At 44.7% G+C, this 14459-nt stretch overlaps 1 protein-coding gene across 1 annotated transcript; it reads left to right on the top strand.

The window, feature by feature from the left end:
• Positions 1-10214: 10214 nt before the first annotated feature.
• On the top strand, positions 10215-12569 carry LOC124653847 (ribosome production factor 2 homolog). Its single transcript, XM_047192906.1, has 6 exons — positions 10215-10450; positions 10891-11094; positions 11366-11611; positions 11697-11933; positions 12088-12153; positions 12243-12569. Exons 1-6 carry the CDS (start codon positions 10382-10384, stop codon positions 12348-12350), a joined length of 930 nt encoding a protein of 309 aa, XP_047048862.1. The 5' UTR covers positions 10215-10381; the 3' UTR covers positions 12351-12569.
• Positions 12570-14459: the final 1890 nt, after the last annotated feature.

Genomic DNA, 14459 nt, shown 5'->3' on the forward strand with positions numbered 1-14459 from the left:
GCGAGAATGAGTACATGGCCACTCGGAATATCACTTTTCCTCCTCCCGGCCCCCGAGTTGGAGCCTGTTCATGCACCTAACTGGGAGATGCCTCCTCTCACTGATCAGATGTTCCAGAACTTTGATCCTACATGGTACGGTTTTGGCGGTCCTCCTCCTCCTCAGCCTCCTCCTCAGCCTACTGATGATGATGATGATGATGAAGACGATGAAGGCGCTTCTGATACGCGTGATGATGGCGAGAGCTCATACTCCGCTGGGCATGAGATCTTCTGATGGGTGCGCTAGCATCTCTCCTCTTTTTTCGCCTTTTTGGTGTTCCGATGCCAAAGGGGGAGAAGAGAGTAGAGTCTAGGATGGACTCACGGGGTGTTGCCACAAGCCATGGGAGTTGCTTTATTTGGATTTTATATGGCTTGTGCTTGTTTACTTTGAGTTTTTCAAGAACCATTTGCTATTTCCAATAATTCGTGTATGGATGTGTATGGACGACTATTATGTGTGCTACTCTATGTTAGGTTGATTATGTGTGCTATGCTTATATATCTTGATATGCACATGTCCATACCATGCTTGTTTCCTAAAGATATTGGGGGAGCTTCTCATATTTCACAAATGGTGCACTTTGCATTCAAACGCAAATTCTCCAAGTGCACACATTATGGGGGAGCTTTCGTAATATCTTATATGGAATCAAGGTTTAGAGCTTATCATAATATCTATTTGTGACTCTAGCTCGGTTTGTCATCGTATACCAAAAGGGGGAGATTGTAAGGGTATTTTACCCTTATCCATTATTTTGGTAACAATGACACCGTGCTAGTGTTTTTGGTCTAATACTTGGCTACAAGATGATTCCCAGGTATTAGCCAAAGAGGTATAAAGGTGTATCAATGAAAGAAGAAGGCAATGGAGACCCCCCCAATTCGACGAAAGAATCAACAGGATTTTCCCGTGTACGGCCGGTCGCAGCCCGGTCGGACCGGCCCCGGCACCGGCCAGCCCGGTCGAGGACCGGCTCCGGCGCTTGTGCCATCCGGGCAGGATCCGATAAAGGAGGAAAGCCCTCCGGTCGTCGCCCGGTCTCCAGCCCGGTTAGGGACCGGCGCATCCGGTCACCGGCCCGGCTCGGCCGGGCTACTGACCGGCTGCCCGGTGCCAACCGGATTCCGCGCTTGTGCCATCCGGGCGCATTCCAGTAAGCCCAGAAGCTCCTCCGGTCAAGCTCCGGTCCCTGCTCCGGTTGAAACCGGCCGGCCCGGTCGTGAGCCCGGTCTGACCGGACTTTGCACCGGACGGCCCGGCGCCAAACCCGGTCAACCGGCTTCCTCGAAGAAAATCTGATGTGGCAAGTTGACCAACGGCCGATTTTGAAGAACACTATATATACCCCTTCTTCTACCTTGGAAGGGTCAGGCAACATACTATAAACTGTTCTTGAGCTCTCTCTCTTACTCCATTGCTAGAAACACCAAAAGCCTCAGATCTCCCTCCTCCTCCACCCAAACTCAAATCCCTCCGGGGAATCACTAGAGGAGGACCCGATCTACCGTTCTACCAAGCCAAATCTCATTCCCCCTTGTATTCATTGAGAAGCTTGCTTCCTAGGGTTCCTTGGAAACCCTAGGTGGGCAAGAGGAGTCCGGAAGCATCCGGGCCGTGGATTTGCTCCGGGCAAGATTGTGAAGGTTTGGAGGCTACCTCAAAGTCTACCACAAGTGAGTGAGCTATTCCTTCGTGGGATAGGCTCCGGAGAATAGGGTGAGCCTTCGTGGCGCGGGAATCCTTCGTGGGACCTCCACTCCTCCAAACGTGACGTACCTTGTTGCAAAGCAAGGGAACACGGGAATACATCCTCGTCTCCGCGTGCTATCGGTTATCTCTAACCGAACTCCTTACTTGTGATTTAACTGCCCGTGAGAGCCTTCGTGCTTGAGTTAGTTGTATCCTCATATAGGTTGCTTCACCTAGTTTGCATTAGGCTCATCTTTATATTCCGCAAAGCCTAATATTGCAAAGAAAGAATTAAAATTTTTAGAAACCTATTCACCCCCCCTCTAGGTTTACCATCTCTATACTTTCAAAATCTCCGGTGACCCTCGCCACAAAGGCCTAGGTCACGGTTCCACTAAGGGATTTCCTTCGAGGCGGAAACCGGGCCTTACACAAAGATTGGGGCACACATCCACAACTTAATTGGAAGCTCCCAACAAACCGCCACAAAGGCCTAGAATCAGTCTAGGGTTCCAAGAACCCAAGAGTAACAACTTTCTTGCTTTCACCTCCACGAATCACCGTGGAGAACTCAAACCGATGCACCAAATGCAATGGCAAGAACACCACAAAGATGCTCAAGTTCTTCTCTCTCAAATTCCAACAAAGCTACAAAATCTATTGGGGGAATAAGAGAGGAAGAACAAAGGAATTCACAAAGAACACCAAGATCAAGATCTAGAAAGTTCCACTCACAAAGAGATGGATTTGATTGGTAGAAATGTAGATCTAGATCTCCTCTCTCTTTTCCCTCAAGAATATGCAAGAATCATGGGAGGAATCAAGAACTAGGGCAAGCTTTGAAGTACAACAATGGAGGGAGAGAGAGAAAGTGAACCAACCAGCCCAAGGAGGAAGAAGGGGGTCTTATATACCCCCTCCCAACGAAATATGACCGTTTGGGACCTCCCAGGCCGGAAAATCCGCCCCCGGGCCGGATTATCCGCCCCCCAAAAATCGCCCCTGGACTGGGCCGGATATTTGGCCGGATATTTGCCCAGTTTTGGTCATTCGGGCCGGATTATCCGCCCCCCAGAAAACTGCAGAAACACCAAAACTAAAACGGGCATAACTTTAGCATCCGGACTCCGATTTTGATGATCTTGGGCTTGTTTTGAAGCTAGGAACAAGCTCTACAAGATCATGCAGGAAACCATCATAGTCCAACAAGGGAGGATAGAAACAAATGATGAAAGGTTTGACCTATCTAAAAAAGACATACCGGTAAAACCTCCAATCTCGAAAATGCAACAAGTTGCCCATGCAAAAACCATTCTCAATGAACTAGAGCTTGTCATGAGAATAAATACAAGCTCTATAACATCACATGGATAAGATCCAAATAAAAACCAAGAAAGATGATGAACCAAACTCGAAAACGCAACAAGTGATCTATGCAAAATCCGTTTTCGATGAACTAGAGCTTGTCATGAGAATAAGTACAAGCTCTAAAACATCACATGGATAAGGTCCAAATAACAACCAAGAAAGATGATGCAAGGATGCAAAGGTTTGAGCTCTCTCCGAACGATACGATCGAGTTACTCACTCGAGAGCCCTCTTGATAGTACGGCAACTAAACTATAAACCTGTCTCCAACTACACTATGAGACCGGTGAGAAAGAAACCCTATCAAGAGCAAACCTTATACTTGCGCATTCCACTTGAGCTTGATGACGGCGATCTTGACCTCAACAAGATGGAACGCCTTTCTTGCTTGTGTTTGCTTGACGAAGTCTTGTGGATTGCTCCCCCATAATCCACCATGGGAGAGCTTCTTCTTCGGCGCATATTCACATAACCATGACCACCATGTGGATTTCTCCCCCATAATCCACCATGGGAGAGCTTCTTCTTCGGCGCATCTTCACATATCCATGATCACCATATGGATGGCAAGACTCAAGCAAAGGACCTCTTCGAGATGGCTCATCTTGAACTTGTACTTCATTTCTTCATTCTTCATCATGTTAATTTCTTGAAGTAACTTGAGGGCTCACTTCATCTTCATCTTCAAGACATACTTGACACTTGATATCCTTCATCAAATTCTTCTTATTGCAACCTTGAAGCCAACATATGGTTCAAGAATTGCCTATGGACAACTCCTACAAATATAACTCAATGCAAACATTAGTCCATAGGGATTGTCATTAATTACCAAAACCACACGTGGGGGCTCCATGCACTTTCAACCTCGCTCCGCCCACCGAAGCACCGCAATGAGGAAGAGCACCATCAGCAAGCCCTGGATTTGGCCAACGAGAACAGTGCACAGCTCCCGGCATATCGCCAAGCTCTGGAACAAGGCCAACCTACAGAACCTAGACGCCTAAAATTAGAACTGCTAGCGAACCTATCTACTCCGGCGCTGCTCCTGGTCCAGCTCCGGCAAGCTATACATGTGGACAAGACATCAGAGCAGCCCGGTCTGGCGAGGAGAACTCTTAGTTATTGTAGAGGGAAGAGAGAGGACTGAGGGGGGAGGGGGAAGAACAATCGTTGGCCGTTGATGCATGTAAAATGCATACATGAACTTTGTAGTTTATTGCCACATATTACCACATATTTGCATCTTATATAATGTTATTTGCATGTTTTATATTGTTTTCAGAGATTTTGCTAAACAATTCCCTCTTCTATGGTTCTAAGCATGTATGGCATAAAATACCTTCTCTTAGTATTTTTTTATTTTTCAAGAGCTACGTGACTCGAAAAATGGAAAGCTCAAGAGGTCCACGCTTCGGAAATTTCGAGACAAACAAAATGAGATAAAGTGGGACACCACGAGGTGAACAGGGTGGAAAAACTACCATGTGGCGCGCGGCCACATGTGCTCTTTCCCCCTCATTAGTCCGATTCACCTCAATCTTTCTCCCACATACTTCGTTTGACTAAAAGCCCCTATATATATTACAACCCCAGGGTTTCCTTGATGCTCTGGCAAAGGAGATACAAAACACCGCCGCCGACGGAGATCGGAGGGGAACCGCTGCCGAAATTGCCTCCAGTAGAATCCACCCCCTACGGGTCATCATATTCTTCATCAAAACCCTCTGCACCATCTTTATCCACCCCTTATAATCTCTTGGTAAACATGATGTGTGAGCCAATCTATCGTTTTCCCATGGTGTATTGTACATCTATGTCTTTGTTTGAGTAGTGAATTATTCTTTGCAATTGTGAGATAATTTGTTGATGGTTGCATATAAGTATTTGTTATATTCTATGATGATCTTTTATACCGATATATGAGTGCACATATATGTTGGGGAATGCATGAGGTTGTCACCGTTGTATGATGATAGGAAGAGGGATAGCTGGAGGTTGACAAAAACCATGTCCCAATTCTTACATTCATGATGCATTAATTCATGGTTAATCAACAGGGGGTATAACTATAAGGGGTATAACTATGTGGACCTTTGAACTTACATTGGTGGTTGGACTTTATGTCTTCTTAATTTTCTTGCTTGTTCTTAACTAGCCTTGGGATCAATCACTACGGGTGCAGTTGCTCATATCAATGACTGCACCTATCTATGGCTCCTCTCTAGAAAAAAAACACTAAAAATACTATACTAAGCATCACTGATTGTGGTAACCACACAAATAAAATAGCAACTTGCCAGAACACTTATTCCGGTGAGTTACTTCCGCTTACTCCACTTCATATCACTTTACTTATCTTGCATTTTAGTTTTCAGCATTATTTGTAGTTTTATAGTAAAACCTCTTCATACACACACACTATAGATCATAGCTTTGCTTATTAATTCTCCTATTGCCATGATCGTGTTGCTGATCGATAATGCATGCCTATGGTTACGACCGTAACCATCATTATTAAACAACATACTAGTCTAGAGGAGAGACTCACTAGGGATATAGTGTTGTTTACAAACCACACATGTACTAATATTTCCGCTTAATACAATTGTAAGATGGAGAATAATAAACACTTATCAAGAACAATAGAATATGACAAAACTTTATTATTATTGCCTCTACACATATCTCTAACAAGTAACATGGAGCTCGCAAGCTGTTGGCCATAATGTATCTTCTAAAGTGCCTTGTATGTGTTGAAGTTCTAATACTGCCTCTATCCCAAGTTATTTGTCCCAGATTAATTTGTCTATATGTATGGTTCGAGTTTTCGTACCCCCTTCATTCACTAAAAGAATATCTTAACTTTATCTTAAATTCAAAGTTTAAATCTATCTAGACATAGACTATTGGGTTAGAGGGAGTACATACAATTCATTTACCTCCTTCTCTAATCGTGTCTAACTAAGAAACAATTGTTCGACAAGCTTGCCCGCTCAACCCCATGATTCCAACATTTTTTCCCCTCGAAGTAATGACGCATCTCAATCATTTTTACTAGCATATGAATCGGAAATCGACGCAACGGAAAAGCGAGGACGCGCAGTCGCTGAGAAACGGCTCAATCTGTATACCTCAAACCGCTCCTGAAACCGATATCATCTCCCGTTCTAATTTGAACATCGAGACGGCGACTTTTCACTGTGAGCATGGACACTAACGTTAAACTGTAGTACTCCGCGGTCTGTGGGCCTGCGACATGCCGGACGGTCGCCTGGACGCTCTGCCCGGCTGGCTGGCTGGGCCTGCCTGACTTGCTGAGAGCGATGCCACGGCCATGGCCGCACGCACCTCCACTCCAAGGCCGGAGCGCCAGCCAGGCCAGCAGAAGTAGGGGCGCCTGGCTTGGCAGCGCGCTGCTTCACATGGGCCTGCCTGTGGACCTCGCTGCCCAGTCGCCAGCGCAGATTTTGTATCTGTGCACCACTGGTATTTGAAACTTTTTTTTTTTTGCCCTCAAGCGACTCGCAGTGGCGTAAATTAATGCATAGGGAGAATTGCAAAATTTCAACACAATTCAAATTTTTCGCAAAAGACCACTAGGTGGCTCTCTATTTTTTTCGCAGAAAACACTGATAGCACGGTTTAGGTTGCTTGACGGAGTTTTCCGGTTCGTTCGTCCTATTCTGATATTCAGGACCAAGAGGTACTGGATTCTCTTTCGGATAGGCCCTGAAAGGAGAAGAAATGCTGAAATGTCCGATAAGATGACAGTATTTTCAATGCTGATGTGGCAAGTAGTAACTGGCGAAGGACACAAGTTATATGATTTTTTTGTAACAATGAGAGGGACCCACATGTTAGATCTTGCGAGTGCTCGGGGCACCGGCGGTGTGGATCTGGCCCGTTGATATTCTTCGTCGGCATCAGCAACAGAGGGAGCGTCGGAAGTGTAGGGGGGTCGTGGGGCACGACAAGCTCGCCGGGAACATCTGCCGTCTAGGCGTCTTCCAGGTGATACGGGCATGACGGAGGAGGTGAAACCCAATTTCAGTACTCCACCAAGCTAGGCGTGGCATCAGTTGTGTCGCACGAGTTTGGTTTATGTCGTTGTTATATTAATAAGTTGTTCATGTGTGTTTGGTTTCGGCCTGTCCAACCGAACCAGGTCGACCCACTATGGTTGGGCGCCCCACCCCTCCATATAAGGAGCTGTTGCGGCTAGGGTTTAGGTTAGGTTGAATTTTCTAAAACTAATGCGTGTGTAATATATGAAAGTCTTTTTTTTCTCAAAAACACACGGGAAACTCATGCCACGTCTTTTTGTTCAGAAATAACATCCAAATGTTCCCGCTAAAAAGACGATGAATAGTGGAGGGTTTTTGGAGACCTAACCCGAATCGTGGTGGTTTTATGCAATTTTCTCTAATGCCGTCTAATCTAAACTCAGTAGAGAGAAAACTCGAGCAATGTGGTGAGTAACTGGCCGGCCGGTGCAGGGCGTGGCACGTTGGTTTCCTGAAATGGTCAGATTGTGCGGTCCTCATCAGCGCGCGGCACGCTGCGTCGTCTGCCCTCATGCTTCCTCTCCATCCTCGCAACGGCGCTGCCGCTGCCGGGGACGGTGGTGGTAATGATACGAGGTTCAGCAGGGCCGTACGTGCGATGGGACACCGTCCGTGTGGCTGCCGGCCACGCTCCTCCTCGTCAAGTTCTGCCAGTCGGCCTGTGCCACGAACGGAACCGCGCCAGTCGCCGCCGCAGAGCCACCGGCGCTGGTGCTGCGCCTGCAGCCTGCAGACGGACGCGCGCGGTCCTTCCCGGCAGATGGCGACTAGATGGGCCGGCATGGTTTTGCTGCCGGGTGGGATTTCGGTGGACGGTCTTTTCTCGTCGGATGGGGGCGTGCATGGGTTGCGGTCGTGCCAGTCTTTGCTCCGGCAGCCCAGCCAATCGCCGGTGGCTGCGGTCACCCCAGCTTAGCCAGGTATCGCTCCGTTTCAAATCAATCAATTTCGACTCAAGTTTGTCTATATATAATATAGACATGGTACAGTGTGCAGGTAAATACAGTACTATCAAGATAACACGAGTCGAGTCAATCAATTTGGAACTTGATGGAGTAGCTACAGTAAGAGCGTGTTTAGTCACACCCACTGCAAGGAGGCTTGATTGGTGTCGAAAATAGTTACTTGGTTGGTTGCAGGAGGTCATGGTGTAGGCAGGCCCCTGGGTGTAGGTTGACACGGTACTCAAAATAGGGTGGAACCAGACCCCTGAAAATGCCCGAATCAACCGTTTTCGTGGAGTCATGCCCTAGCGGGTGCAAAAGGGAAACACGTGTGTGCAAAAACAACACGGATGGAGATGGCGAGAGATAAAAATATTCATGATGCCATTTGGTGCCAAAGCTATTCTCATCTCAGTCAGCCACCTCTAGTCATAGGACAAACCTGCACCATTTTCGGCATCCACGGATGCAAACGCATATATCTGATATTATCGGCAACAACAAGCCATCAGATCACCCTCACGGCTCTTCGCCTTTGTTAACGGCACCGACTTGTCGCTCTTTTCTCCACCATGGGCTACTCCCTCTTCTCCAGCACAATTTGGTCACCCTCTAGCACCTCTACCCCTACCTACACCATTAGGTTTACAAGTAAGAAGGAGTATAGTTGATTTGGCTAATGCTTATGCAACATCACAAATGAAGCTTATTAGGCATGCGACAATCCTCGTATGTATGGTCGAGGCCTCACTTCTTTTGATCCACAAGAGAGTTGCTTGGCCCAATGCTGAAGTTCTTAATCACATATGCTTTAATCTTGCCCCCCGTCCCCCGAGATATCACACAATCGATTCTAAACTAACTCAATCTACAATATTAGGACTTTTGAGCTCATGAAAAGAAAGGACTCGGATTGATGGTGCAGGAGAAGGCGAGAACAATTCGATTCCTCCGTTCCAAATCAAGTGGCACACATGTATCATGTACCTACATACATGCAAATCTAACAAAACAAATTTGCGTTATTTAATTTGGAACGTAGAGAATACTTGTTCCACGGAAGAAAAAAAAACGCCGCTGTATTTCGTGACGGGAAGGAGTAGAGGTACCATTAGGATTGATATTTCCATTTTCTTTTCGAGAGGTGAGAGGATTCGGAAATCCTATACACCGACCAGGTCGGTGCCTACCAGGCACCGCACACCCTGGTCGGGTATTGGGCCTGGCCCATTTTCATCATCTTCTTTTTTTCGTTTTCTGTTTCTGTTTCTGTTTTTTCTTTTTTCTTTTTTCTGTTTTCTATTTTCTGTTATCTGTTTTCCTTTTCCGTTTTCTTTCTTTACTGTTTATTTTTATTTTTGTTCAAAATCGAAAATTCAAATTTAAAAATTGTTTAAATTTGAAAAAGTTCAAATTTTGGAAAGTGTTCAAAACGAAAATTGTTCGAGAAAATTCAAATTCGAAAATTGTTCAAATAAAAAATTGTTCAAAAAAAATTGTTCAAATACGAAAATTGTTCAAATAAAAAATTTGTTCAAATAAAAAATTGTTCAAATTTGAAATTTGTTCATGTATAAAAAATAAAAAATAAAAAATTTTAAATTTTTTGTTCAATTTTAAATTTGTTCCAATTTAAAATTTGTTCCAATTTGAAAATTGTTCCAATCTAAAAAATGTTCAAATTTTAAAAATATTTAAATTTCAGAAAAACTAAAATAATTTTTAAAATCGGGTCTAAAAAGAATCAGCTTTTAAAAAACGTAAAAAGAAAATTGAACAGAAAAAACAAAAAAGCAAAAGAAACCAAAAAAAGAAAGAGTGAGAATGTTGGGCCGGCCCAACAACCTGCCTGGGGGGTGTGCGGCGCCTGGTCCGCACCGACCAGGTCGGCGTACAGCACCCCCCAGAGGATTGAGGTGAACGAACACGGATTTGTCGTTTGTCGCGTTGATGGGCTTGCGACATCACGCTGGGTACTGGACCGCCGCTTTGATGGGTTCTGGAGAGCGTGATGCGGCCCGCTGGCCTGCTACACCCGGAGCATATCGCGCTGTTAAACCACGAGAACCCTGAATCCCTAGGCGGCTGCCGGTAAGCCCCAACCTCCTCCAGTCTCTCACGCCGCCGGCCGCCCTGCGCCCCTCACGCCGACGACCGTTTCGCCTATAGCCTTCCCCTCCCACCGCACTCGACAGCCGCGACCCCCTTTTCTGCTGCCTCGAGGCCTTCATCCCCACCTCGCTGCTTGGGTTCGATCAGAAGATCGAGATGTCGACCATCAGAGTTCCCAGGAACATGCGCGCCAAGCGCGAGCTCCTCAAGCACGCGCCCAAGCTCGTAAGCTTCTCTTCCACCCTTTCTCATCTGTTGCAAATTTACCTTCGGTTTACTGGACCACCATGTCCGGCTAAGTATCACGAACAGCTCACGATTGTATTAGCGCACGCCAAGTAGTTTTTTCAGCGTTATTATCTTGTGACACAGTGGCCAAGCGAATTCTTTCAGCAATTTTGCAACTTAGCTTCGATTAATGGTATTGCAACCCAACATCATAGTATTATTTATTGATAGGAACAGAGTTACGCAATAGAGAGGGCCGAATTTGCTGGCACCTATACCATGCTTTCTACAGATAACCAATTGCAAATTTTAATTTTTTGTTTCTGTTGGAACGCTCTGCTGCTTTGGAACCTTACATGCCGAGAAACTTGAAATAGCATGTACATGTTTTTTTTTCCGACTCCCACATCAGACTATTGCTCCAATGCTTGTTCCAGGTTGAGAATGGCAAGAAGATGATTATTCTCCATGGTACAAAGACCAGCGCGGTTTTGAACTCTGTGCTGGCAGATCTTTTTCACCTGAAGCGTGATCATGCTGTGAAGTTCACCAAGAAGAACGACAACATCAGGCCATTCGAGAGTGGGGGTGAAACTTCCCTCGAGTTCTTCTCCCTTAAATCTGACTGCAGCCTCATAGTGGTAAGTTCCCATTGTGTAGTTGGTGAGAATGAGTAATTGTTAATCACTCGAGAAAAGAAAGATTAATTTGATGATATGGGTCTGAAGTAAAATGACTTAAAGAGCCAATGTTAGAATATATACAATCAATTTTTGAACATCTGTATGGAACCTGTCTGAAACTTTTTTCCATGTCTGTTATCATGACATTTTCAAGTTCCATTTTTTGGACAAAACATAGAGATTATCATTTTCCACTGTTATCAACTGTTAACCATTCATGTTTTTGCAGTACGGTTCTCACTCAAAGAAGAGGCCTAACAACCTTGTTTTCGGAAGGACTTACGACCACCACATATACGACCTTGTTGAAGTGGGTGTTGAGAACTACAAATCCATAGAGTCCTATGCATATGATAAGAAGTTTGCACCTAAACTTGGGACAAAACCTTTCTTTGCCTTCATTGGGGAGCACTTTGAGAGCGTTGAAGGGCTGAAGCACTTGAAGGAAATGCTGCTTGATCATTTCAAAGGAGAGGTGTGCATCTTTTTGTATAAGCTGGTGTGTAGGACATAGATAATCCCTTGATCTTAATTATCAACCTTTTTTGTTGTTGGTACAGGTGGTAGAGAATCTGAACCTTGCTGGTGTAGATCGGATATTCGTATGCACAGCAATTTCTCCTACTACTGTCTACATGATGCACTGTGCTCTCCGTCTAAAAAGGTCTGGCACATCTATTCCTCGAATGGAGCTGGTTGAAGTTGGGCCTTCAATGGACCTGGTAGTTAGGCGGAACCGACGTGCAGCTGATAGCTTACAGAAAGAAGCTATGAAGGCTCCTGGTCATGCTAAGAAGGTAATTTCAATGGAACAACTGTTTTTTGTTCATCATATATTGTTATCCTGATGGTGCCATTACCCACAAACAACTATATTGCTGTCCATTATCTTCTCACTGCAAACCTTTATGTCCGTATTGGTATTCACAATTATCATTTACATCTTTACAGCTGAAAAATGTCTCGAATAATCCGATTGATGGCAAGTTGGGCAGAGTCTACATTCCAGACCAAGAGGTTTGTGTCTAATTTTTTCTTAGCATTTGTGAAGTTCAAAATTTAACCTATGGGCATACTGACCTGATTCATGATTTTTTTGACTGAAGGTTTCAAAATTGGCCTTAACAAGCGACATAAAGGGTCTGAAGCGAGAGCGCCGTGACGCCAAGAAAAACAAGGAACACTCTAAGAAGCAAAAGGTCAACCCTGAGTGAATAGCACAGAAGGAGGTTCTCCGTAGCTGGTCAGTTTAAGGATTTTCAGTGTACTAGTCACAACTGCTGTATTAAGCCTGCTGGAAACAAACTTGTTAGACTGTGAGTGGTAATAGTCCAGTACTATCTTCTAGGCTATAAAACCTGTGTATGACTTCTGCATCAGTATTGACTATTGAGGCAGCTCATATCAGACATAAGCATGGAATTTTGGAGCTACATATGTTACAAGTACTTTGTTTTAGAATTGTTACTCCCTGATATTAGCTGACCAGAGATGATTGTTGCGATGATGTGTTTAAGTTTGGTAAACATGGATCTCAATGTTTTCTTTAAATTTCTAAACCCGCTTATGCTACAATTTTGTCTTTTCGTTATCCGTATTGTGAATCATGTAGACTGTGTGTCATTGTGCAGACTCAAGCAACAAATTTAGCATTGGCAAGTATCAACTTCTCGTATGAATTTTTAAGTTTGTGTACATGATCTTTCTCATGTCCTTAGGAGATCACTTGTCTTCAAAAGGACCACGGTAATCCTTTTGGTAGAAAATCCCTCTATCTTTTTGCCCCAGGAATTACTCATGCACATGAATAGTTTAACCAGTTCAAGTCCAAAAGTGCTAGACTCGGTGATTACTCACTAAAGTGCTAGAAGGCTGTCAGTCTGCTGTCAGCTCCATATTCAAAGATGAAACATCAAGTTGGAATATGAAATCGATCTTTTGACAGATGAATGACATCTGAATAAGTCTTTGCCATCAATGCGTATAATCAACTTTTGGACTTGATAGTGCCAGCATGACTACTGATTGTGTATTGCTTAGGAAATTTCAGTTGCTATACTTCGGATATGGGTCTACATAGGTAGTATATCAATTTTCAGGTAAGCTCTTTGTCATAACCAACAAATGGTAAGTGTATAGAAAACCCAATAAATTTTAGCTTAATACCCCACCATCCTGAAATAATGAATAAGCAAGCACAACCTGTCATTCGATTGACAAGAAACACTGCTCCCCTTGTCTACCATAGCAACAGGGGCAGGCGTACCATCATAACTAGTTTTCGTATGTGACTTTGACTTCTCTTCTTTACCACCCAAGTTCCAGCTGCCATGGCGCTCACTCTTTCTGTTCTCCAATCTCTTCCTCTCCTGCCTCCGGCTCCCGCCACTTCACCAGCATGTCACCATCGGGTTCATCGGCAAGTTGAGCCATCTCATCATTCATGGTGCCGGGAGACCCTCAATGAAGGTTTGAGTACATGTTCGATTTTGATTCTGCTAAGAGCCTAAGACTATTTCACTCGAAACAAAAGAGAGACTATTTCTCTTTCCCCTGGTTGTAGCCCAGGAGTTGGTCTTCCTCTTATTGGAGCCTCCCTGCAGAATAAGTCAGATGTCTCCACAGGCGTAAATTGTGCCGTTGGTCGGGCAACGCAACTCAGTGTAGGCTCCCAAAATTTAGGAAGGCTTCCGAAATGGTCTAGCCTAGATTAGTCCGAAAGCCTCCCTAAATTTTTGGGGCGGCTTCTCCAGGAAGCTGGGGGAGGGCAGCTTCTCGGAGAAGTCGCCAAAAGAACTGAGCCTTAAGCTTCTGAACCATTCTCTGAGCGTCCAGTTGTGTTGGTTCAAGGATATCAAGCCAGCGATTCGCAACAAGACCGCAGGTCTTTGACAGTTTTCATATCACGGTGTTATTACTACCATATACAGGGTGCAGAGATTGTTTAAGTAAGGTCATGCTACAAAGGCACAAGCAACAATTTAGACGGTACTGCGGCGTTTTAGATGTGAAATATGCATTTCTTCGCGTCCGAAAAAGACAGACAACTCACTATCCTGTATTTGGTTCCATGTGAGTTGTGGATGTTCTTTTCCATGGTCCACGGACCATGACAGTAAACACTTGTCTTAAAATGTCAATATATTTCGTGGACATACTTCTCTGAATCAGAAATTTATCATCTATTTGCCGCAAGAACTATCCTACGCCTCTGAACCATTTGGCCTCGCCCAGTCCCTTTCATCCCTGGACTTGTTGGTTTTCAATTTAACTTCAGTGTTGGATTAGGTCAACTATTGAGAGCATTGCTCCACGCCCAGACC

The sequence above is a fragment of the Lolium rigidum genome, chromosome 5, assembly GCF_022539505.1.
Source record: "Lolium rigidum isolate FL_2022 chromosome 5, APGP_CSIRO_Lrig_0.1, whole genome shotgun sequence".
NCBI lineage: Eukaryota > Viridiplantae > Streptophyta > Magnoliopsida > Poales > Poaceae > Lolium > Lolium rigidum.